We start from the raw sequence: 25,867 nt of genomic DNA on the forward strand, positions 1-25,867 counted from the left end.
GGTGAGTTGGGTGAGTAGAGGTGAGTGGGGTGAGTGGAGGTGAGTGGGGTGAGTAGGGTGAGTGGAGGTGAGTGGGGTGAGTGGAGGTGAGTGGGGTGAGTGGGGTGAGTGGAGTGAGTGGGCCTTACCTGGTTAAAATAGAAGTAGTTTTTAGTTGAAAAGCGGAAGTAAGTCATGGCGACGTCTCCTAGCGCTGTGCAGGTGAACAGTGAACCAGAACAGCACTCGCTTTAGTCGTGAGCTTGCATTTTCCACTGCAAGTATGGACTGAGATTCTTTTTTTTGTATTTTAAACGAGCCCCCTTATCGCTTTCGTGCAGCTTTTAGTCGGATGTGGTGTGGGTGGCCTGCTCCTTGCCTACAGATTGGATCACTCACTGGTTGGAAATCCGCCTCCACAATGGTAACAACGCAATGAGTCCAAACTGATTAAATTTTAAACCAGGGACGTGATTCGCAACCTGATGGCTTTGGGGGAGGCCGTCACCATCCAGCAGTTGATTAACCAAGGCTACTGCTGCTGATGATTATGTAGATGCTGCCCTTCCATTTGTATATGAACGCTCTAAATGCCCCTTGTGAGTTGTTGACTCCAATGTGTCCCCTTGTGCCTCGCTTTGGTCAGTCGGGACTGCAGGCTGGATGAGTAGTCCACCGACACACACAGAGAGAGAGAACGCAGTCAGCCCAATAAGCTGACTCGAACTGTGAGTGAGGAGTTCAACAATAATAACGATAAGCACAGTTTATACAAGTCAAGACGTAGGCTTTCGCGACGAACAGCACGATTTATAATCGATTTATTTGGGGTCAGATGGCCGTGTAAGTAAAACGTTGCGTCGTACACCCCTACTCCACCCGACACGGACACAATAAACTTGTCACGTTGTGAGAAAATAATTAGAGTTACTTCTTCACCAACAGCAGCACTCCACTGGTAATGTTGGAGAGCGATTCACAAAGACAAAGATCCCTGCATAGCCTTTCACAGACTGTTGGGGCAAGTGCTGTTAGTGAGCACCGATGAAGGCTGGCAAGACACGCGAGGGGATGGGTGGCCTTTGTCTCCCCAGTGGCGATGTTTACACACTGCACCAGGTACTCATTTGAGGCTGAGTCGACCTAGGGGAGGCCCAAGACCGGTCCAGATAATCGTCACTGATTTTGGCCGTGAGCGGGAATCGAATTCGGGTCGCCAGGTTCGTAGCACAGCGCGCTAACCGCTACACTACCGCTCCCCACTACACTACACACAGACACACACAGACACAAAGACAGACACACACACGCGTTCATAGTTGTGTACGGTTGTTCTACTCGGAAGCTACAGCCAATAGGGTCAGGGCACGTTGCCCAGAGTCGTGAAGATGCCCTCCAGCCCCACTGTGGCCTCCCCACTCCCAAAGCGGCGGGGCCCGGGGCGGTCTCCCCAATTCACCGTACCCTGGGGGACGGCTCCGCCTCAGGAGGTGGCAGGAAGTGATAGGCAAAATTTGACGTGTTCACACAAATAAAATATTTGTTATATTATAGAAATACATTTAGAAAAAAACGTCGCAATATATTTTTACGTGAGGTCACAGATATTTACATGGTCACGCAGGTTATTCGTATTAAATTAGTTATACAAAACCAATTAGTAATGGTATCGAGGCATGTGCGTACACTCTCTATTGTGGTTGTTAATGTTTTTTTCCTGGTCCTGATACCAGATCTAAAAGATATCCCTCGCTGGCAGCGTGACTCATGGTTACAGAAAGATTATATCACGGATGTACGATACATACTCACACACAGAACGTGGTTATCCGAATCCCCAGTAAAACACAGAAGGACGGCGTGGCTTAGCGGAAGAGATATTCTTTGGTTCTTTCGGTAAAGTGACGTAGATAGAAATTTTTTAATAAAGTGAGTAAAAATAAAAATGATAAAAAAACATGAATGTAGACTGTAGCCTGGTTCTTAATCGGAGTGAGTGTACTGGTAGTCTATAATGTAGACTGTAGCCTGGTTATTAACCTGGGTGAGCATACTGGCAGTTTATAATGTAGACTGTAGACTGGTTCTTAACCTCGGTGAGCGCACTGGCAGTCTATAATGCAGACTCTAGCCTGGTTTGTAAGCTTGGTGAGTGTATTGGCATTCTATAATGTAGAGTGTAGCAATGATTTAAAGCTTTCGTGACTGCAGGGATTCATATTCTTGGTTCTTTCGGTAAAGTCACGTAGAAGGGAAACGAAACAATAATAAAAATATAAAACAATAAAATTCTAACGACGTTTCGACTGCAACACAAGCAATCATCATCAGGTGTGAAAACCACAACAAGAAAATTTGAAAAAAGTGGCGGTTATTTTTAACAGCACCACGGAGAGAGATTTGACAGTTTGGGTATCACAAAAAAGATCTCCAAAATCTTGAATAAACACAAGATCCAGGTCCGTTTCTACACATTACATAAAATCCGTGATCTGGTTCCGTCTGTAAAATATGTGATTTCGGACATACAGTACCCTGGCGTCTACAAACTAAGTTGACTCTGTGGTAGTAGTTACATTGGAGAAACCAAACGACATGTCTCGGACCGGATTCGTGAACACAAAGCAGACCTGAAACACAGTAGGACCAACACCTCGGCCGTGGCAGATCACTGTTATAATTCAGTAGGTTCACATGACATTGACTTCTCCAAGACGGAGGTTCTCTGCAAGCCATCTGGCTACCATGAGAGATTCGTTCATGAGGCCATCCACATATACAAACACAGAGACAATTTCAACCGAGAAGATGGATTCTGGCTTAGCAATCATTGAAAGGATTTGATAAACCATTACGGGTCTTAATTGATTGATCACACTTAAGGTGGCTTTCAGACCGCATTAATTATTTTTCGTCTCCCCCGTCCTCTTTTCCGAACATAGATGGACTCGAGTGTCCATCTGAACAAACTGTCAAATCTCTCTCTGTGGTGCTAACGTAAAAAATAACTGACACTTTTTCAAATTTTCTTGTTGTGGTTTTCACACCTCATGATGATTGCTTGTGTTGCAGTCGAAACGTCGTGATAATTTTATTGTTTTATATTTTTATTATTTTATTGATTCCCTTCTACCTGACTTTACCGAAAGAACCAAGAATATAGTATAGCAATGGTTATTAAACTGAGTGAGCATACTGCCAGTATATAATGTAGACTCTAGCCTGGTTCTTAACCTGAGTGAGCATTCTGGCAGTCTATAATGTAGACTTATTATTGGTTCTTTCAGTAATATAAAAATAAGAATAAAATAAATATAGAAAACAAAAATATAAAAACTAAAAACAAAAATCACAATGTTTCAATCACAACACAAGCGATCGTCTTCAGGAGGAAAGAGAGAGATGGTCACCTAAGGCAACCGTTTATAAAGGTTTAAAAATGGGCGTGGCACGAGAGCAAAAGATCATGTGGCGCAGCGAAGTGGGCGGGTCATATGTGCCTTGGAGTCAGAGAGCAACAATGTGAAGCACAAAACATGCAGTACCACAACTCGTCTCTGTCAGAACGAAGTGGGCGGGGCACATGTGCCTTTGGGCAAGACAACAAGAAAACGACACAAATCAAGTCATGACTTGATCTGTGCTCCCCCGACAAGAACACATAAATCAAGTCACGACCCAAAGTGGTTTATGACATCTTTACAATGATTGCTGAGTTAATAACCATCCTCTCGGTTGAAATTGTGTCTTTTTCTATATATATGGATGGCTTCATGAGCGAATCTTTGTTGATAGCCAGTTGGCTTGCAAAGTACCATCGTCTTAGAAAAATCTATTTGGTGTGAGCCAGCTGCATTAAAATAATGATCAGCCATGGCAGAAGTATTGGTCCTACCGTGTGTCAAATCTTCATTATGCTCACGAACAGGGTCCGAGACATGTCGCTTAGTTTCCCCAATGTAACTGCTGCTGCAGATACAGCTTAGTTTGTAGATGCTGGGATATTGCATGTCAGGAATCTTGTCCTTCACAGATGGAATCAGATTACGAATTTTATGTACTGTTTTAAATCGGACCTGGATCTTGTGTTTGTTCATGATTTTTGAAATATTTTTGGTAACCCCTGCTATGTATGGCAAGGTGATGGTTTTGATTGGATCCTCAGATGGCTCCTTCCGCACGATTGGGGTGATGGCTTTGCGGATTGTGTAGTCAGAATATCCATTCGCCTTGAGAGCTTAGTGTACGTGTTTGAGTTCACTGGTTAGGTGTTCATGGTCGGAGATACATTGAGCTCTGTGGTGTAGTGTTATGGTGAGGGACTTCTTCTGGGATGTATGGTGGTGGGAATCAGGTTTTAGGTAGGCGTCAGTATGGGTTACTTTCCTGTAGATAGAATGGCTCATTGAGCAATCTGGTCTCTTTTTTATTATGACATCCAAGAAAGCTAGCATGCCATCCTCTTCTACATCCATGGTGAATTTAATGGCTGGGTGTATGGAATTGATGCGGTTGAGGAATTGGTTCAGAGCCGGTCGGCCATGTGGCCAGATGACAAACGTGTCATCCATGAACCTTTTCCACAAGGACGGGCGTAGAGTGGATGCCTGGATGGCGTCCGTCTAAAACATTTTCCATGAAAATATTGGCTACAACCGGAGATCAGGGAGAACCCATTGGGGTGCCTTCAGATTGTTTGTAAAATGTTCCATTCCAGGTGAAGTATGTATTAGTGAGGCAGTGTCTCACCAGGGCCAGTACATCAGCATTCCTTACTTAATTGGCTGTGTTGGGTGGTGGTAGGTTTAACGACACATTTATATTTACGCAATCTCACCCAACAAAAACCTATCTTATGGATAAATCCACAACATTTACAAATTGAGTACCGCGACGTTTCGCTGGTAATTCAATTATAGCTTCATCGGGTAATTTTTGTTGTTGCCAGAATTACTTACACTCTTCTTGCCTTTATAGGCGGCTTAAAGAGACACTTCAGTTATCAAAGACTAACACTTATGGAAACATTCCCTTCTCAAAATGCCACGTGCCATTGATAATGGGTGACATTGTTAAGCGTATTTCATCGGCATTAAGAAATAATGAGAGTTTGGATTTAAGAAAAAAAAATCAATTCGACCAACAAAATCCAATGATTCGTTCAACTCTAATCTCGCTTGTCATCTATTTTTTAGAAGCTTTTTGTTATTTCTTAGGTACGATAGAAGGTACGAAATTACGGTACGATATATATTTTCCGAGTACGAAATACAAAAAATAAAGTCGTTCCGAGGAGTTCCCCATGCGAGCGCCGCGGTGGCTCGGAGATGTTAACTACCTCGCCTGGTTTGCAGGAGGTCGAGGGTTCGATCCTGACCCCGACGATGCATGCTGAGTATTTGGAGTTTGCGTGTCTCTCTCTCATCATCATCACGGTGGTGAGATGTTAATTACTTCGCCGAGTATACAGGAGGTCGAGTGTTCGATCCCTACCTTGATGATGCTTGTTGTCTATTTCGAGTTTGGTTGTCTCTCTCATCATCATCACGGTGGTGAGATGTTAACTGCCTCGCCTGGTATACAGCAGGTTGTAGGGTCGATCCCGACCCTGAGGCCGGCTGTATATTTGGAGTTTGCTGTCCGCGGTTGTATGGATTTTTCTCTGGGTCCTCCGGTTTTTCTTTCCATATTTAGAGCCGACGTCACGCGTTTAGAGTATTTATCTGCAATACATTTTCACATGATGATAAGCCACTTTGTTGAGCTATAATTCGCAATGACCAGATCGCTTCTGAAAGAGATATATAGCTCAGTGGGCCTTACCTGGTAAAATAAAAAATATATATTTAGCATAGTTATAGTTTAGAGACGGCATAAACGCAAACGTCGCGACGTTATAATGGAACACTTTTTCTATTGTACTGGCAACGGTATAACGAAACAGCATTGATCGAATTGACATTAAGCGGGGACTCTCTGTGCCCGCGGCATTATGGGAACAGCATTAGCACTGGGGAGACAGATCCAGCTGGCCTTGGTGCTGGCCACCCACCCTCTCGTGTGCTGTGTGGGCCTTCATAGGTGCTGCTACTCGCTAACAACACTTTCCCTTAACAGGCTGTTAGAGGTTATACAAGGGATTTTGTCTCTCTCTGTACGAGTATGTGTGATTTATACATTTACACTCACATCACTTGCCGTAACAGGCTGTGTGGGCTATACGGGCATCTTTGTCTTTGCAAATTTACTCGGAAACAAACAGGTGGAGTTTCCATTCTCTCAGCCACCAAATAAACTTTTTTTCACAATCAGCCATGCTCTATCCACTGCTGGATACAGATCAATGTGATGATGTCTCTACCCTGTGCGTGTTCTCTAATCTACGTATTCCGTTCTCTCTGTCTCTCAGTGTAATCACCATCACCATGCTCTATCTTTTGCTGGATTGAGATCAATGTGATGATGATGTCTCTGCCCTGCATATGTTCTCTAATCCACGTGTTCCTCTATCTATCTATCTCTTAATATGAACACCATCAATATCAACCATGCTTAATCCACTGCCGGATGAAGATCAGTGTGATGATGATGTCTCAACCCTGCGTGCAATCTTTAATGCACGTGTTCCTCTCTCTCTCTGTCTCTCAGTGTAATTCCACGCATGTATATTTCTCCACGCGTCTTGCAAACTTGTAAGATTTTGCTTCCTTTTCTGTGTCTATGTTCGTCTTTCTGAACGCGCGTTACAGCACGCGGAGCACGCGGATCCAAACCTCTCTCGAGCCAGCTTTTATTGTCAAGGCAGCAGAGAGAAGTTTTGAGTGGCGGGTTTGACAGAGAGAAGGTTGAGTTGGAGGGGAGTGGAGTGAGATGAGAAGGGGTGAGGGGAGCAGAGTGAGATGAGAGAGGAGAGGCAAGAGATTGAGATGAGAGGGAAGAGGCACGAGAGTGCGTCAATGGAAGTGGAGTGAGATGAGAGAGGCAGGAGAGTGCGTGGAGAGGATTGGAATAAGATGATAGGGGAGAGGTAGAAGAGTGTGTAGGGGAGGAGAGTGAGATGAAAGGTGTGAAGCAGGAGAATGCGTGGAGGGGAGTAGGGTGAGATGAGAGGGGAGAGACAGGAGAGTATGGCGATAAGGGAGAGTTAGTCGAGTGAGATGAGAGGGGAGAGTCAATCTGTGCGTGCGATCACGAAATTGATCCTGTATCGGATTGGGAGTCAGAAGAGAGACAGAGGGTAAATGATCGTCTCTGACACGGACATTTAGAACCTGATCGAGAGACAAGCACACACACGCAGCTCTGCTCGCGCCTGCGTAAACAGCATCAACAGCATCAACGCCGCCGCAATTTCCCCGAAAGGAAATCGAACTTCTCACCGAGCGAGCGACGTCATTGCGAGGAGCTCCAGCACGGAGCTGGAGACGCGAACAGCGGGAGATCGAGGCCGAGTCGACCTTGGGGAGGCCCACAACCGCTATCGAGCACCGGTGTTGGGTGGCCGTGAGCGGGAATCGAACTCGCGTCGCCGTGGCCTGCGGTGCAGTAGTGCGCTAACCGCTGCGCCACCGCTCTCCCGCGCCTGTGCGTCACACGGGTGAGAGACACGCACCCCATACTTACCCCAGCAGTCTGTTGGAGACCACAGGTGCATCTTTTGTCTTTGTGCAGTGTGCTCAAGGCAGACTCGCGAGTACCGCTATCCACCACGTGTATCCGTAGCGGATAGCGCGCAGCACTACGAACCCGGCAGAGACCCGAGTTAAATTCTCGGAAGCGTGTTGTTATCACTTTAAATCAGACGGTAGTTCCATAAAACAAGATCGATGCATTATTTACTACAAGTTTTTGTTTTATTCATTAACAAACTCAATTTTCTTAACTTAAACATAATTTATACCTAAATTGGTGTTTTTTGGCATAGAGATCCGATGAAAATGGATATATATTAATGATATTATCCGCAGCCATCCTCCCAGTCATTATCGCGGATAATTGAGAGTCTACTCTATTTGGCACTGCTATAAATGTCCATTCGGTGATTAGCCCACTTCGTTGAGCTATCATTTGTGATGGCCAGGTCGCTTATGAAAAAAATCTACGTAGCTCAGTGGGTTTTACCTGGTAAAATAAAAGCAGTTTATAGTTGAAGGCGGCAGGAAGTCGTGGTGACGTCTCCTAGCGTTGTGCAGGTGAACAGTGAACCACAGAGCAGCACGCGCTTTCGTCGTGATAAAATGATTTTTTTTTACTTTAAACGAGTCCCCTTATCGCTTGCATGCAGCCTTTATTTGGCTCCAGTGTGGATCGCCTGCTCCTTACCTACAGATTGAATCACTCACTGGTTGGAAATCCGCCTCTACAATGCTATCAACGCAACGAGTCCCCACTGATTGAATGTTACACCAAGGACCTGAGACGTTGCCTGATGGCTTTGAGGGAGGCCGTCACCATCCAGCAGTTGATTGACCAAGGCTGCTGCTGCAAAATACTGAATCACTGTGCTGCTCAGCCGCGCAGCTCAAGAAAGTCGTTCAACGTCAACCGCTCAGGAGCCGCGTTATAACGGGGGCGCATTCTGTGTTATAGCGGGGGCACATTCCGCGTTATAAAGGCGGGCGCATTCCGCGTTGTGCTAATGCATTCTGGAATGGAAGAAGCAAATTATTACTTACCAAATAATGTAGGCTATAACTATTTTATTTGCACCGTGTCTTGGGTTTAGATGAACGCAGTTCTCACAGTGAAAGTATTCATAAAAACAATCAATTGAAAGGTTACGACTTCTCACAATTAAGTTATCCTGCATCTTTAATTCCGGGTTCATGCGTCTTGGATTTCCTCAAGGTGGGTGTGGATCGCACAACTTGATGCTGCTGCTCTATTGGTTCGATAGCCAGATGCGTTGATGAGCAGGCTTGGTCCAAGGTAGACAGCAGGTAGTTAATTTTTCATGAATGATTTTTTTTTTAAATCATTGTATCTTCATATTTAGTTTACTTGCTTATCTGTTGATGAGGGGGCTCCTATGCGTGGCATAACGCTGCCACGTCCACCCAGAACCTGGAGTTTAACCAGTTGCACTTCCGCGCCCTTTAGGCCCCTCTTCGACTATTCTAGAAGTGGCATCACGGGGGAGTGCTCCAGTCGTGTACTTGCACAGTACAGCAGCGGACTGGAGGCCCCTCTGTTGCCATCCAACATCCTGAAACTTTTCACCATCGCCTTTTGTACTATTTTTGCCTTCTCTGTGTTTTAAAAAATATATACAGGATTTGTTGATTGCAGGAGATCTAAGCACCACCTAGTTGAGTGGAGGAAGTGAGCACCAAACGGTAGAACGTTGATTGGTTGAGCTCATTAAGGCAGAGTCGTAGGACAGATTCCGCTCGTGGTGGTGGTGGGTTTGCTGTTTTCTGCCATGCCATAGTAGACGAGCCAACAGCAAGCAGCAGCAGCAGTCAGGGTCATAGAAAAACACGAGCAGGCACTTGGGGGAAAGTGTGGCTGGAAGCGGATCGATGATCGCCAAGTAGTATCATCATCATCACACGCCCACCATCACAATCGTCATCATCCACGGTAAATACAACTTCTAAATGTGTTTATTTGTTTTGCCTCGTGTTATTGTCTATTTCTATTACCACACAATTTAAACCAAGCGTATGGCTGTTATTTGTTTGCACAGTTGATCTTACGTTGTTGAGACGTTTTCACTTTCTCGGTGAGACCACATGGCTCACGTAGCGCCCCCATCGCTCGATGTGACAGGCAGGAGGAGTTCTCTCGGCCGTGTCACTCATAGCCACCATCGGGTGTCTGTCGAATTGATGCATCTTAAAATGTATAGGGCATGGGTTGTACTCATAAGTGAACTGCATCTCATGGATTCCGTCCTGTTACAGACAGGTCTAATAATATAATCAGAGCGGCCACTCCTATCCTCTACAGAGTAAACGATACAGCTTTTCAGTTTATATGAGCACATTTGCAATTCGAATAATCTTGAGTTGAGAGCGGTGATGCAGTGGTTAGCGTGCTGCGATAAGTTAGATTCCCGCTCACGGCCAACACCAGTGACGATTATTGGAACCGGTCTTGGGCTTCCCCTAGATGTCCATTCACCCATTTTCACTGACCGGTGGTGGTGAAGTATGGTCGACCAATCCCCATAGCTAGCCCCGGTACGGTCAATCAGTGGATTGGCAAAGGGTATTGGAATGAGCCAAGTTTTTCCTGTGATGTCTTCTTGTAAACCAAACTCAGATGGTGGAACACTGTCGAGGCTTTTGAAGTCAGCTGTCGGCTGTGAATCACTTTCTGAATCTGACACTGGGACGTGACCGGTGGTGGCATCAGATGCATTACAACCACGGTGTTAACTACATCGCCTGGTCATGGGTTCGATGCCGACCATAAGACTTGTATATTTGGAGTTTGCATGCATGCGTCTAGAATTTATTTCGCACCATATGTAGCCAACTGCGCTCATCAGAGGTGCGGGGTAAGGACAACAATCTAGCACAAAAAGCAGTTTTAAAGAAATTAGTTTTCATTCTATATTTAAAAGTGCATAGCTCCAGTGACTTCATAATTTCCCCGTGATCGCGTGGATTTTTTTTTCCGGGTCCTCCGGTTTTTCCCTCCACATTTAGAATCAGCATCGTACGTTTAAAGCATTTGGCTGCTTGTATACATTTCCACGTGATGATGATGTGCCACTTCGTTGAGCTACAATTTGTGGCTCGGTCACTTTTGAAAAAGAGCTACATAGCTCAGTGTGCCTTACCTGGTGAAATAAAAAATAGTTGTTAACATAGTTTATTGGCTGTGACGACCTGATGCAACCACGCGTGCCCTTTTCAAAACGTTGAATCGTTACCCCGATTGTGCTATCGGCATAACATCGTGAGATATGCAACCTCAGAGCTACCTCTGAAATCCCTTCCAATGACACTTCCCCACCTGCACTGCCACCCGAGAGTGATGTTCGTCGATGTACAGTCAACCGCTATGTATTACAGCAATTCCCACAGCTGGGGTTTTCATAATAAGTCTGTGTGTGGAGAGAGACGGTGTGTGGTTGATGCTACCAGACTGCCCAATATCCACGCATAACAACGTTCAATGCTGGTCCCTGCATTCGTTTTTCACATTTTCCTTGTCCAGAAAATGGCCCCATTGAGCACTTGGGTGCCACCGTGGCTAGGATAAGTTAACTACCTCGCCTGGTATGCAGGAGGTCGTGGATTCGATTCTGACCCTGACGATGCCTGTATGTTTGGAGTTTGCTTATTCTCCCCATAATCACGTGGATTTTCTCCGGGCCTCCAGTTTTCCCTCGACATTTAAAAACAAGAGTATTTGGCTGTTATACATTTCCACGTGATACGTCACTTCATTGAAATATCATGTGGTCAGGTCGCTTCTGCAAAAAAATATAGCTCAATGGACCTTAACTGGTAAAATAAAATACAAATTTTAGTTTGAGTTTACATGATGGCTATTGATGGCGAGAAGTGTGTTCCTTAACTGGCACAGCTGTGAGTATTGCAAGTTATCTCAGACACGTGTGTTATATCAGTTTGGGGATCATTAAGTGAACACAATGTATTTATTTATTGCTATATACAGTGTGCATTGTCAGTCATGCAGAATGTACTGTAATATTGCTAAAGACATCGTGAGTGGTTCCATTTGTAGTGACTGGGAATGTCACCGTGTGGTGCCGGGCCTGTGAGGCCACGGCGGGATGTATATTGTTGTGTTGAGACCCCGGACACGGGGTGTAGTACCAGCCCTAATGGGGGCTTGGGTGAGCGCTGGTTAAGCGCGGTGGCACCATGCACAGCGTGTGGTGCGGGCTCCCGTTGAGAGAGCGAGGGAGTGTCAGCCAGCTAGGGTTACATTGGGGGCACGATACTCCGGCTGACCTCGGGACATGTGACCGGATGCTACTGGAAGGGGGGCCACCGGTGGAGGGGGCCAATGGGTGGTCACGTGGTCCGAGAAGAACTCTTGAGAGCCTTCGGGCAAGGGCGAGAGAGATCGAGAAGGTGGGTGGGGTGAGAGGCGGAGCCAGCCCCAGCCCAGCCCAATATAAGGGGGGCCCTGAGAGGGGCTCGGGGTTCTTACTGTTTGAGAGGCAGGAGATCCACGTCAAGCTTGAAGAAGCCTCCAGCCACGCGGTCCGGGACCCAGCTTGTGGTCCGGACCAGGATAGTGGAACCGTGTCTAGTTCCATCGTAGCGTGGTTAGTTGGGTGGTTACCACCCGAGGGTATGTTGTGTTAATAGCCCTGGAGTATGTTGTGCAAATCTTATATATAAAAGTCTCCGCACAAGGGATTTGGATCAGTTTGAAAAAAAATTGACAGCCAGCATGCCCTAAGCCCCGCGGTGGGAATATGCTATTCCGTTTTCTCATCCGTAAACTTTAAAGTAGTTTAATGAACAAATTTGTGACATTCTTATTTAAATTATTTACTTATTGCACGACATCGACCGTACCAACTGACGACAATTGCGTGGGGGCGGCGGACCCTGCCAAGTGATGCGCGTTCGGTCCAGCTCACGGGGGACATTTCATTTTATGCATTTTACATGCAATACATCCACACATAACACTGCGGATATTTCTTCACAGTGTGATGTCCTCTGCGCCCCCCTCTGCCCCCCAACACAATGCGTCCAGTTAATACTACAGAGTCCGTAGATAATAATATGATAGTGCTTAGATACCATTTTTCTTGCACGGGCGGGGGGATGGGTGTGGGGGTAGCAGCCCAGCCTCCAGCCTGCCAACGTGCCACCTCCCCTGCCTCGGCAATGTAGGCCAGGATGGGGGCTCCGCATGGGACTAGGTCTCACCAAGGCTATGGTAAGTACATTTCCTTGCTTCTTACACTACAATCACGTTCGTACAAAACTGTTGTTTTATTAATCACCTTGGAAATGATATTATTTTTGTTTCTGTGCTCACAACATATATATTGTTCATAACTTGCCCATTACTTTCACCTTTTTTATTCTGTCAACTCACATTAAAATACACCTCTTTATGCAAATATCACCTTACTATTATTACATTACTTATCTTCACTTACATCTTTCGTGACTGCAGGAATTTTCATTCTTTGCCTGTTTCGGTTATGTCACGTAGCTACAAACATTTCAATACGTTTTGCTTTTATCACTATGCCATACACACCATGCATATCGCTCAACAAATATTTTCGGTTTATTACTTGCCCATTACTTACATCATCATTATTTTGTGTGAACTCACGTTAAAATATCATCTTTATTCTTGTGTTAACTCACGTTCTAATACACCCATTTTCACAATTATCACCTTCCTGTTATTACATTACTTCTCTTCACTTACAGCTTTCGTCCCTGCAGGGTTTCATATTCTTTGACTTTTTCTGTTACGTCACGGAGCTACAAACATTTTAATAAATTCTGCATTCGTCTCAATGCCATACACACCATACAAATCGATTATTTTTTGTTTATTACTTGCCCCTTACTTTCTTCTTCATTATTGTGTATACTCACGTTCAAATATCATCTTGATTCTTGTATGAACTCACGTTCTAATACACATACTTTTTAAAAATATCACCTTCCTATTCTTACATTCCTTCTCTTTACTTACAGCTTTCATGACTGCAGGATTTCAGATTATTTGCCTCTTTATTTTACATCACGTAGCTACAAACATTTTTTTTACTATTTTTTATTTGTCACTATGCCATACACACCATACAAACCGTAAACCTTTTTTTTTGGCTTATAACTTTGCCCATTACTTTAATCTTTATTATTGTGTCAACTCACGTTAACATATCTTCTTTCTTATTGTGTCAACTCACGTTCATATACATCTATATTTATACATATCACCTTCCTATTCTTACATTAATTGTATTTACTTACACCTTTCGTGACTGCATTCTTTCATATTCTTTGCCGCCCAGGTAAAACTGCATGGCCGTGAGTCGCAGCCATTACCACTACACCTTCGCGTGCGACAGGGATGTCCTCTGGCTCCCACATTATTTCACATCTATTTTTACCACGTACTTCGTGAAGCCTTCAATCTGCTACAGATACAACGGGAGGCTGATCGATGCCCGGGTGCGGTCAAGGGATGGATCCCTATTGTTCAACCATGTTATGTATCTCAATGATCTGGTAATTGCTGCTCACTCAGAGGACGAGTTGGAGGCGCTGCTGCTGAACCTGGAGCTTGCCATCAGCCCCACTAAAACTAAGCACCTGCCTGGCTATTTTGTACCATCGGACACTCCACCCCCACAACTCTCAATGAGTGATGGGGCGCTTGTGGAGAGAGTGGAGAGTTTGCGATACCTGGCCAGTGTGCTCATGACCGGCTCCAGTTTCACAGCAGAGGTCTCACTCCGAATCAGTCCAGGGGCATTGTTTTTTCATCGGTTGCATAACGCCGTGTGGAAGCTACCTGGTATGTCACTCTGCACCAAGCTTCAGGTCTTCTCGGCCACAGCAATTCCCTCCATTCTCTACGCATGCGATACGTGCACCCCCCTAATGGAACATCTTCACCGGTTACAAACATTTATGCTGGCCTGCCTATGATCCATCCTGGGTCTTACCACGCTCGATTGTGTGAGGAGCTCACTAAGCCTTTAAAGATGTGGACAAAGTCCTAACCGTGAGCTCCTCCGGCAGGCAAGGCTGTGTTGGCTGGACCATGTAGCCCGCATGCCCAGCCACCGCGTGACTAAACAGATTTTGTTCAGCCGGATTGTGGGGGCTAAACGAGCGCAGCGCAGGCTCGAGAACAAATGGCGTGATGTGCTACAGGAGGATGTACAGCTGAGTGGACTTGCCGATGACTGGTACCAGCGGTCTCAAAATTGGCCTCTGTGGAGGAGGCTTGTGAAGGACGCTACTGGCCAGTTGGAGGCAGTCGTCCTCCAACAACAACGGGGGGCAGAGGAGCGACACTCACAACAACGAGTGAAGTGCCAGGTGGCTAAAGCACAGCAAATTGGCACAGTAGGAGGCACAGGTGGTGCATTAGCCAGTCGTCTCAGTCAGTCCACCTGTGCCATCTGAGTTTGCCCCGTGGCCACAAGCGTCGTGGTACCGTCACCGCCACTTAGTGCCGAATGGCGGTTGTTGTTGAATCTATGTATGTATGTGTGAGTCGATATGTGCGTGTAACTACATGTGTGTGTCTAAAGTCGATGTCTGTGTGAGTCCATATGTGTGTGTGCGTGTTAGTTGATGTGTTTCTATGTGTGTGCGTCGATGTCTGTGTGTAAGTCCATGTGTGTGTCTGCCTTTTTCGCCTGGGCAACGCCGGGTACTTATCGCTAGTAGTTAATAAACATGTTGCTCCTAAGACATTGTCTGCGACTCAGTTGGACTCACTACACGTTCAGAGGCAGCCTTTCGTCGACAGGCTCTATCGGAAATTTTAATACGAACTCTGTGGCTCCTCAACAGCAGGAGTAGTAGGTAGCACGAGCATCGATCGGTCGATCATTAGTATTTATTCTCGATCGAAAGTGTAACAATCAAAATCGTAATTTGTGCTTCATTTTGAGTGATTTATCCAATCATTTATTTCGTGAGTTATAATTTACTAAACTGTGCGATGTCAGAGAAACCAAAGCGTGTTGTTTTAACTTTGCTTTTAAGAAAAGAGAGTCGCGGAAAATGGATATTTTTGGATTATTTGCGGTTTTTATTTTTTTTCTCCGTGATTAGCGTGGATAATCAAGAGTCTACTCTATAGCCGTTTACCGCCCGCGTTTCAAGCATAGGAATGCAGAGCGTGTGTTAAGCATCTATATTCGCTAGGATTCACCATTGCTATGCACTGTTTGCAGGACTGACTCAACAGCTTTAAGCATTATATGAAAAAAATAATAGGTTTTTACCCTTTTTGGCAATAACACAGTTGTGTTAAGATGTTCAAACGCCAAATAGATATCTTGTTGCAAAGAATCAAGTCTGCATTAACCACACAAACTTGTGGTGAACATTCACACAGACACTCTCATAATGTATGCAACGTCTTTGAAACTGATTGCCCTACAGCAGACAGCCTTCTTTATGGCCTTGTCTCACCACCAGTGTTAGACGAGAGAACACCAAAAGGCAAACAGTAGCTCGGGTCGAGTGGCTAGATCATGGGATACTTTTTTGCCAGTAGTGTAGGCGAATCAGTTTATTTATGCCAATTTCACAGAGTAAACAAATTGGGCAACAATAAGCTATTTCAATAACAATGTAGTGATGAAATGGATGAAATGTTTTATTTTTTATCTAGGTGAACATAACTTTGCATCTGAGGTTTTGAATGCTTAAATTTAAATATGACACTAGAATTATATTCTTTCAGATCGTATTTGGGGAATGTGATACCACTTACGAGTATGTATCAGGGCCATGTTATCCAATAGGTCGCAGTAAACACTGTGCCTAGGGCCTACGAAAACTAAAGGGCCTACGACAAACATTGGACCATTTTAATGGTCCAATGTTTGGACCATTAAGGTGGTCAAGACGGCAGCAACAATGGTGATGAACAGCAACACCACCAGGGGATCCACTTCCAGCAACAGCCCCGAGTTCTCGCCCTGGGCCCACTTTTATTCTGCCAGCGTCGCCTCAATCCGCCCTCACCACGCCCTCTTTCTGGAATCGACTAGTAGGTTCCCGGGCTTCTAGATGGACCCCTTCCTGGGCTTTTCCTTAGATCTCCTCACCTCCGTATATATTTGCTCTGCTGACGTGTACTGCACCCTGCTGCCATTACCACTTTCCCATGAGCAGCCAGCGTTATTACACTACATTTTATGTTTAAAAAATGGAACCAAGATATATTTTTGAATGCATATATTTTCATGGCTGCTCGTTGCAATTTCTTTGCAGTGGTAACAAGTCGTTGACTCCTTGTAAGTGAGGCATATTACCCTGAAATAACAGTCAAGCTTAAACGAAAGTAAAGCAACATGGCGATCGCCATGCGGTCGTCCTGTCAGAACATTGAATTTGTTTTCGATGAATATGAACGGCATCCTTTTAATGCTGTGTCATCCGATATGATCATCGTAGTAAAAAAAATAGTTGACATTTTAGCTTATAATATTTTTAGGCTTACCTTTTTTTTTTCAATCATTTCAAATTAATTATGCTTATCTGCAGCACACAGTCGAATGAGGGCACCGTAACCACATCCATCCAGCGGCTGGACGAAGTTCCGCGTTAAAAAAGCGGAGTGACAGTGGCGGTAGTAAGATGGGCAGCAGAACCAGCTGTAGGAAGTTATCACTGAAGACCTATGAAACAAGTGCCTAGGGTCGCCTAGAAGAACCTTCATCCGGCCCTGGTATGAATAAACACATTCTAATGTGCATCTATTAAGACAAATTGCTAAACATGCAATGTATGTGATTCCACGGGTCATATATTGCCAAATTCAATATATCACATTCCTGCCAGCCATTTTGCTTATGCCACGTGAGGGTGTTTCCTCTGGCAACCTTCGCAATAGGAATGTCTTCATCAAAGATTTCAGTCCCAGCAATCACGAGTGGCATCACTAGGATACAAAGAGTGGCTGTCGCTCTGCAGATGGCTAGCAACTTGATGGTGTGTTCTATAGGTAATTCCACAAAGCTTGAGATGTAAAGAAACGCCTAAATTGTACAAACACATACGTATGCCTTCACATCAATGAATCATTCAGTGGCATTAAACTACAAAATGTATGGATGCATCTGCACATTTATAACGGTGCATCCATTAATGTATCTTGAAGTCACAAAACATGCATCCTATGGCATGTGTAAGGCTTTGATGATTCTATAATTGCATGTTGCTCTTATGTGTTCAGCTCACATTGCCCTCCCCGTAGCCACCAGAAGCCACTCCATTCACCACAATGTACGGATAATTGATTGTTAAATCAAATCACGACAATGAATGCCTTGTATCCCGGATTGTTCTCAACGAGAGAAAAACATGTGAAGAAAAATCATGTGCACATATAGGTAATGTAAAGATTTATGAAAAATAAGAATGGGTTTTTACCCTGTCTGGCATTGAAACGGGAGTTATTTTAAGGTTTTCAAACACCACGAAGGCATCAAGTCTGCATTAAACACACGTATTTGTGGCAAAACATGCAAAGAAACAATGTATGCATTGCCTTTGAAAGTGATCGGCCTACACCAGAGACAGCCTTCTATATGGCCTTGTCTCACCACCAGTGTTAGACTAGAGAATGCCAGTACAAGACAATGCAAATTATACAGTTACATCTATGGGACCCACAAGTGCATGTGGTTTATGTAGACTAGATGCCTTGCAAAATATATCTATTTGGTGTTTGAAAATCTTAACACAACTCATGTTTTATTGCCAGAAAGGGTAAAATCTATTCTTATTTTTCATAATTTTGGATACTGGCAAAAAAGGTCCCCACAGATGTGTAGTGGAATAAATGGGCGCATGGGGGTAATTGGAGAGATTACGCAGGGGTAGGGCAATATGGGTCATATTGGGACAAACAGGTGCGATGGTTGGGACGATGAGGTAACGATTGGGCCAATTAAGCTGGGGAGCCAAGGACGGCTGTGATTGGCTGGTGTTGTTGTCAGGGCTGAAGTGGCGTCTGGAAGTCTGGCGAGGTAACAGGTGTACGGGCACGCGGAGCGTTGTTGGGACGCGGGTTAATTAATTGGAGTGTAATGAGAGCGGGGATAAATTGGGGAGACGTGAGAAACCGGAGTTGGGGTCTGGATGAGGTAGGACGTGGAGCAGCTGAAGAGAGAAGTAGCCAGCAGTGGAGAGAGCACAGTGATAGCGAAGAGCAGAGACTTAGCAGTGGAGAGAGCCCAGTGATAGTGGAGAGCAGAGACAAAGCAGTTAGCAGTGGAGAGAGCACAGCGATAGCGGAGAGCAGAGATGAAGCAGTTAGCAGTAGAGAGAGCACAGTGATAGCGGAGAGCAGAGACGAAGCAGTTAGCAGTGGAGAGAGCACAGTGATAGCGGAGAGCAGAGACGAAGCAGTTAGCTGTGGAGAGAGCACAGTGATAGCGGAGAGCAGAGACGAAACGGTTAGCAGTGGAGAGAGCACAGTGATAGTGGAGAGCAGAGACTTAGCAGTGGAGAGAGCCCAGTGATAGCGGAGAGCATAGCTGAAGCAGTTAGCAGTGGAGAGAGCACAGTGAGAGCGGGAAGCAGAGGCGACGCAGCTAGCAGTGGAGAGAGCACAGTGAGAGCGGGGAGCAGAGGCGACGCAGCTAGCAGTGGAGAGAGCACAGTGAGAGCGGGGAGCAGAGGCGACGCAGCTAGCAGTGGAGAGAGCACAGTGAGAGCGGGGAGCAGAGGCGACGCAGCTAGCAGTGGGAGAAGCACGAAGACATCGGAGCTGACGGAGAAGTGGAGATTGGAGAGACAAAGGCGGCGAGTCGAGTGAAGCACGGCGAGCGAGCTGTGGCAACAAGGCAACTGTGGAGCATTGAGGACATGTGGAGAACTGTAAATGAAGTGGTGTTGGAAGAGAGACAAAAGTTGTCCGAGTGAAGTCAACCACTACCATATGTAAAGCTTACTAACATGCGTTTATACTCGACAGTAATAAATAAGTATTACATAAACTGACATGCAGCTATCAGGACGAAAACGCAATTGAATGTTGTGAAATCATTACTTTTGGCTCTTGCATGGATTGCGTCCGAACATTTCGGACATTGCGTTAATTATTACTGTGGCTTGTTTTTGTCTTCAGTTCAGTAAGCCCCCCCCCCCCCCAAATCGCAACACAACCTCACGCCGAGCCTTTGCTCATGGAGGATAACACGCGGCAGGGTTATCCTGGTCCCATGTTCACACACAAAGGCACATGCGTGGTGCATGGTCACTTTTAACCTCGGTTGGAGAAAACCGTTTACCAGCAGTGTTTTCTTCTCACACAGGCACCGCCGCTGCAGCCACCCGGGCCATGCCAACTCTACCTATAAATGCCACCGTATTTTACCCTTGCCGTAATGGTGTGGACTCTGGTCTTCCTTCTGTTGCTGCTGGTGCTTCTGTACTCGTGCCGTCGCCACTGCTGCCACAGCAGTAATTGGTGCTGTTGGAGGAGACTCGCAAGCATTTGTAGCCGCAGCGGTGAAGGTGGTGGTAGGAGTAGCAGAGAGGGTCACCCTACGGCACAGGGGAAGGAAGGCTCGGACGAGACGCTGCACCCTGCTGCTGGAGAAACGTGCCCCGTGGAGCTGGAGATGAGTGAGGTTCGTGAAATCCTTATCCTTAAATCGATCTCAATCTCCATGTTTGTAGATATTTAGCCGGGCGGTGGTGTTTGTGACCACCGTGGCGCCCATGGAAGAGGTGGGAGTACCCAAACTTTGCCCTACCACCACAGGCTGATCGACTTCCTCTGGGGAAGGGGGGTATGGAAGAATTCAATCAAATTTCCAGAGTGCAGGTCACCTTGGGTTGTGCTGCTCGTCAATGAAACCACGGCAGCATCTTTGCATCACAGTGGAGCCGCGTGGTTTGAGTTGCTGCCCTTTGTTGCACGCCGCCACGGCATGGTGGGAAAACTCCACCATCCAAGCGCGTTGGCCACAACCTAACCTCTCGGTGTGCCGTAGGTGCTACCAGCCACGGTGGCTAGGAGATGTTAACTACCTCGCATGGAATACAGGAGGTCGTGTGTTTGATCCCGACCCTGACGCCTGCTGTATACTGTATTTGGAGTTTGTGGTGTCTCTGCCCATGGTGAAATTATAACTACCACGCCTGGTATACAGGAGACCGTGGGTTCAATTCCGACCCTGATGATGCCTGCTGTATATTTGAAGTCTGCGTGTCTCTCTCCCCGTGGAGCAAATTGGCACAGTCGGGGGCACAGGTGATGCATCGGCCAGTGATCTCAGTCGGCCAACCTATGGCACTTGGGTCTGTCCCGTGACCTCCTCCTGCACCTAGCCTAGCACGGCAGTCAACCAATAGTACCTGGGTCTATTCCGTCACCTCCTCCTGCACCTAGCCTGGCATAGCATTCAGCCCATGGCAGCTGAGCCTTTTTCGTGACCTGTCAGTAGAGCCTTAATTTACTGCAAGGGGCCTCGGAGTGCACCTGGCCTGGCATAGGTGCCGTGGTGACCTCATCACTTATTCGTGTTGGTATTGGTTTCCATGTGTGTATTTGTGTGCGTGTATGTCGACAGATCGTGTATGCAAGCCTTCAAACGGAGCTTCTCCCTCCTGGTGCGGAGGCTCAAGGAGCTCCCGTAGAGGACGTGACAACGGTGTATGCGACTATCGTGGCATTCGGTGGGGAGAACGAACTTCCAGACTGAAGGAATAAACAATCGGCGTGCATCACTAAGTGGCGGTGACGTCACCACGTGCGCTTGTGCTAGGCTAGGTGCACTTTGAGGCCATCACGTGAAGTGTTGAAGTCCCGATGGCAGGGGGTCACGCGACAGACCCAGCAGGGTTTGACTGACTGAAACGACTGGCAGATGCACCAACTGTCCTGGCCACTGCGCCAGGCTAGGCGCAGGAGGTCACAGAACAGATCCTGGTGCCATCGATTTGACTGAGTTGGCTGGCAGATGCACCAACTGTGCTCCTCACTGTACCAACTCTGTGCATTTTATCTGCCCGGCGCTCTGCTCGTTGTGAGCGATATTCCTCTGCCGTCTGTAGTTGCTGGAGGGCGATCCCTCACCTAGCCAATGTCACGCCATTGTCACGCCGCAGTTGAAGAAGGCTGGAGCAGACACTTCTGACGTGAAAACTACAGGGCCAATTTCCCACTTGACAAGTCTATGTCGAAGCTACTATAAATCTTGTGGCTATTCTTGGTTCGTGAAAAAAATATCCCGAGTCTGCAGTCAGTGTGCCAGCGAGGTCACTGAACAGAAACATCACTCCTGAAGTTTAACCACGACACCTGCATGGCAGCCGCCTACACAGGGCCGGATTGAGGTTCCTGTAGTCCCTCGGTACTTCTGTTTCGTAGGCCTTCAGTGACAACTTTCTACAGCCGGTACTGCTGCCCATGTTACTACCTCCGCTGTCACTGCGCTTGTTGCACGCGATACTTCAAATTGTGAAAGGGAGCCTTCCTTTTCGAAGCTAAAGCTGATTTAAAAAATCTCTCTCCAACCAAACATCGGACAACAAAGCTTATCTTCCTTTTGCACTGCTCTCTATTGAGAATGAGATTGTGCGAAAACACCATTACAAGATGTTATTTGCAAATTTAGCAATTAATCTCGAAAAGTTCATCTCCAGTGTTAATTTATCTCACCTTATTAAAAAAAACGACTGACATGACTGCCTCTTTGTATATGCACTATTCCTATCCTTGCTGTATATATGTATTCAAGAAGATATCTTGGCTAAAATTGTTATCATACAAACAACAAAACAACATGGTCAACATTTTCATTCGTAGACCCTTTATTTTTCGTAGTGCCTACTGTGACCTATTTGATATGGCCCTGCACCCGCAGTAAAGCCGTCTTACCGTGTGATTCGGTTTGACATGGACGAGCTTAACTCCTCGGGTGATCGCCTCCAGAGCACATCCGGACTTCTGGGTGCCGTGACCTCACAGACTGAAGCCTTCACTGCGCGTCGGCCACAGGCGGTGTGACATTTGTCCGAAGCCAGTCAATGAGACTACAGGTGTCACGCGATGCCCCACAAGGAAGTTGATTCAGTTCAGTGTGCTTCACCACCAGATGTCACGGTATCAAACTAAACTGGTTTTATTTTTCTCTCCGCCTAATGACGACCGCTTGTGTTGCAATCGAAACGTCGGAGTTTTTTGCTTATTTTATTTTTAATTGATTTGACTTTACCGAAAGACCAAAAGAATAGGTAAAGCCCACTGAGCTTTCTAGCTCTTGGCCACAAGTGACAGCTCGATTAAAGTGGTCGATCATCACGTTCAAATGTAAAGAAGCCAAATACTCTAAAACGCGTGATTGTTGATTGTAAATGTGGAGGGGGAAAAATTTGGAGGACCCGGATAAAAATCCATGTGAGCACGGGGTGAGAGAGACACTGCAAACTCCAAGTATACAGCAGGCGTCAGGGTCGGGATCTAACCCACAACCTATTGTATACCAGGCGAGAGAGTTAACATCTAGCAACAGCTTGCACTCAACGACACACAACTCTATCTGCAGTCGTATGGCTCGCATATTCTCTGCCTGATATCAGAATATGTATTTATTCTGTAGATGCCAGATGAGCTACTGAGGATCGTTTTCATATGCAGTTGGGGCACGGGGTCAGAAAGTTAAAACAAACAATACAAATAGAATAAAAGATACGAGAGCAAAGCATCGAAAAGGAAAGCAAATCACAAAAAAAAGAAATACTTAAAATAGATCAAGGTAAAGCACGTGTGTATGTACGTTGAACTACTTTTGCATCCAACTACTGCACACCGATGGATGGAGCAGAGTTATCAGAATTCATAGAATCACCACCTAACGTGAGTTTCCGAATGTCAGCTCAACGTCGACAAGGACGCCGAGACACATTTACGCTCGTAAACATAAAAAATAAGTAAAAACCCACATGAAGCTGTACAAACACAGCTTACAATGCGGACGGCTCTGCTTCCAAGTCGCCTTGTCAGAGTGATTGCAGACTCGCGTCCATCACTGCGTTACAGTGGACATTTATTACATTCCCTTTCGTAAAAATCCATTTGGGGAATAGGGAATTGCGCAAAAATTCGTGGCCTATGCAATAAATAACCTCAGTTATTTGGCTGTCTAATGGAGGCAGGCCTACGATACGAGAATTGGATCGGTTATAATAAATGATATTCGAGGGCACCGGTAGCCTCGCTGAAAGAGCCTCGGTGAGGACAGCTTGTACACAGACTCTGAGGATGTTAGGGCTGCTGCCCCTCGACTCCCTGTTCTTCTGTGCCCCCCCGCTCTACTCTTCTCCCCCCCTCGCTACTGCTCCTCGTGGCATGATTTAAATAGCTGCACGAACCACTTCGCAAATACACCGCGGTGCCCTTCTCGTACACGCCAACCACGAGCTGCGCAGCGGCGAGAGTGCTCACACGTGCGGAACACACGGGACACCACAACGCACATGCTCATAAGTTAAGGTGCACTGCGAATGTTTGTTGTGGTGCAACCACAACAAAAAAAACACGAACAAGAAAACAGCTTAAATTGACTATGTGACTGTGCAAACAGAAAATCCATGAAAAAAACAGCAAAATATTCCTTAAAAAAGCACTGTACACCAACGCTGTGTGCAAAAAATCCCAGTGGGATGCAAGTCAAACAACAACAACCACAAGAAAACTTAGGTTAAGGCCATCAGTCTAACTCCATACTACAACAAAACTAACATGTCCAAACCAAAAAACGTTTTCGAAATCAACAAAAAATAAAGCCATAATTGCAATACATTACATAAATAACATGTAACACCAAAATCCTAGAGCCATAGCTGGCTGCATGAGTTACTCCACAACAACAGAAGCATCAGTCGGAGTTTCAAATTTTTCAATGCACCATTAAGATCAGCACGCTAAATCAAAATACAGATAATACTTTGCAGCGTCATCTGGAGCGAAACATTTTATTTTATTTTACGCCAATGAATAGCAGTGGCAGCTAGGGGTGTACAACTCCTCTAGAGCAGTTTTGAGAGAATATCTCATTGGTAGCGATTCGAGTTGCAGTTTATGGGCAATAGCATTCCAGACCCTGGGGGCATCAATAGCAAAGGCCCTTCCTGCAGCTTTTGTACGGCAATAGTGAGGACAGCTTGTACACAGAGCCTCAGCGAGGACAGCTTCTTTGCATGTTTGTTGCTCGACATTTGTTTAGGATGCAGCTTGGAGGTGACCATTAATAACCAACTGAAGGCAAGGCTGAAGGTTCTTGTAGGCCATAGGCACTTCTGTTAGTAGGCCGTCAGTGATAACTTTCTGCAGTTGGCACTGCTGCTCACTCGCTTGGTTGTGCGAAAATCACCATTTGAAGATGTTATTGATAATTTTTCAATGAAAACATCTCGAAAAGTCCACCTACAATGTTAATTTCTTGCAACTTATGAAAAAACGATTGACATGACTCTGCCTTTTTTTTGCTACACTGTGCTTATCCTTGCTATATAAATATATTTATTCAAGAAGATATCTTGGTTACATTGTTTATCGTATAAACAACAAAAAATTGTAACATTTTTGTTTTCGTCTGCCCTAGGGACAGTGCCTACTGTGGCCTATTGGATAACACAGCTGTGACCCAGAGAGAGAAATGTCTTGTCTCGCTTGAGAACACGGTGGCTAAGAGATGTTAACTACCTTGTCTGGTATGCAGGAAGTCGTGGCTTTGATCCCAACCTGGACGATACCTGTTGTATATTTGGATTTTGCGGTGTCTCTCTCTCATTCTTCCTGATAGCGTGGATTTTTCTCCAGGTCCTCCGTTTTTTTTCTCCACATTTAAAATCAACGTCATGCGTTTAGAGTATTTGGATGCTGCTATACATTTCCACGTGACAATAAGCCACTTCGTTGAGCAATCATTTGCGGCAAGATCACTTCTGAAAAAAGAGCTGCATAGAGCAGTGGGGCCTTGCCTTTCCCACACCTCCGATTAGCATAGTTGGCTTCGCACAGTGTAAAATACGTTCAACATAAATACCTGGAAAAATAAAAATTAAATAGATGATTTCTATGTTTGAATGTCATTGAGGGGAACTTCTTGCTCAGGCGATCTATGAAGGAACAAGAGAGACAAAACAATTAGCTTCAGTTTTACAGAATAATAACAATAGATGGGTTTGGTGGATTCCATCTATGATATATT

At 45.6% G+C, this 25,867-nt stretch overlaps 1 protein-coding gene and 1 long non-coding RNA gene across 3 annotated transcripts in view; one reads left to right on the forward strand and one right to left on the reverse strand.

Annotated features, from left to right (window-relative positions):
* Nucleotides 1-17,670: 17,670 nt before the first annotated feature.
* LOC142907636 (uncharacterized) lies at nt 17,671-22,337 on the forward strand. Its single transcript, XR_012931157.1, has 3 exons — nt 17,671-19,586; nt 19,961-20,278; nt 21,224-22,337. It is a non-coding gene; the product is annotated as an uncharacterized LOC142907636 (long non-coding RNA).
* Nucleotides 22,338-22,444: 107 nt separating this feature from the next.
* LOC116958581 (sodium channel regulatory subunit beta-2-like) overlaps nt 22,445-25,867 on the reverse strand; it is a 41,126-nt gene continuing 37,703 nt past the window's right edge. For both annotated transcript variants that reach the window (XM_032981298.2, XM_032981297.2), the window contains one exon: nt 22,445-25,775. In XM_032981298.2, coding sequence (XP_032837189.1) covers nt 25,690-25,775 — 86 coding nt within the window. In that variant the 3' untranslated portion in view covers nt 22,445-25,689. The remainder of the gene's footprint in view (nt 25,776-25,867) is intronic.

The sequence above is a fragment of the Petromyzon marinus genome, chromosome 80 (genome assembly GCF_048934315.1).
Source record: "Petromyzon marinus isolate PM22_M1 ecotype Great Lakes invasive population chromosome 80, UKy_Petmar_22M1.pri1.0, whole genome shotgun sequence".
Taxonomy (NCBI): domain Eukaryota; kingdom Metazoa; phylum Chordata; class Hyperoartia; order Petromyzontiformes; family Petromyzontidae; genus Petromyzon; species Petromyzon marinus.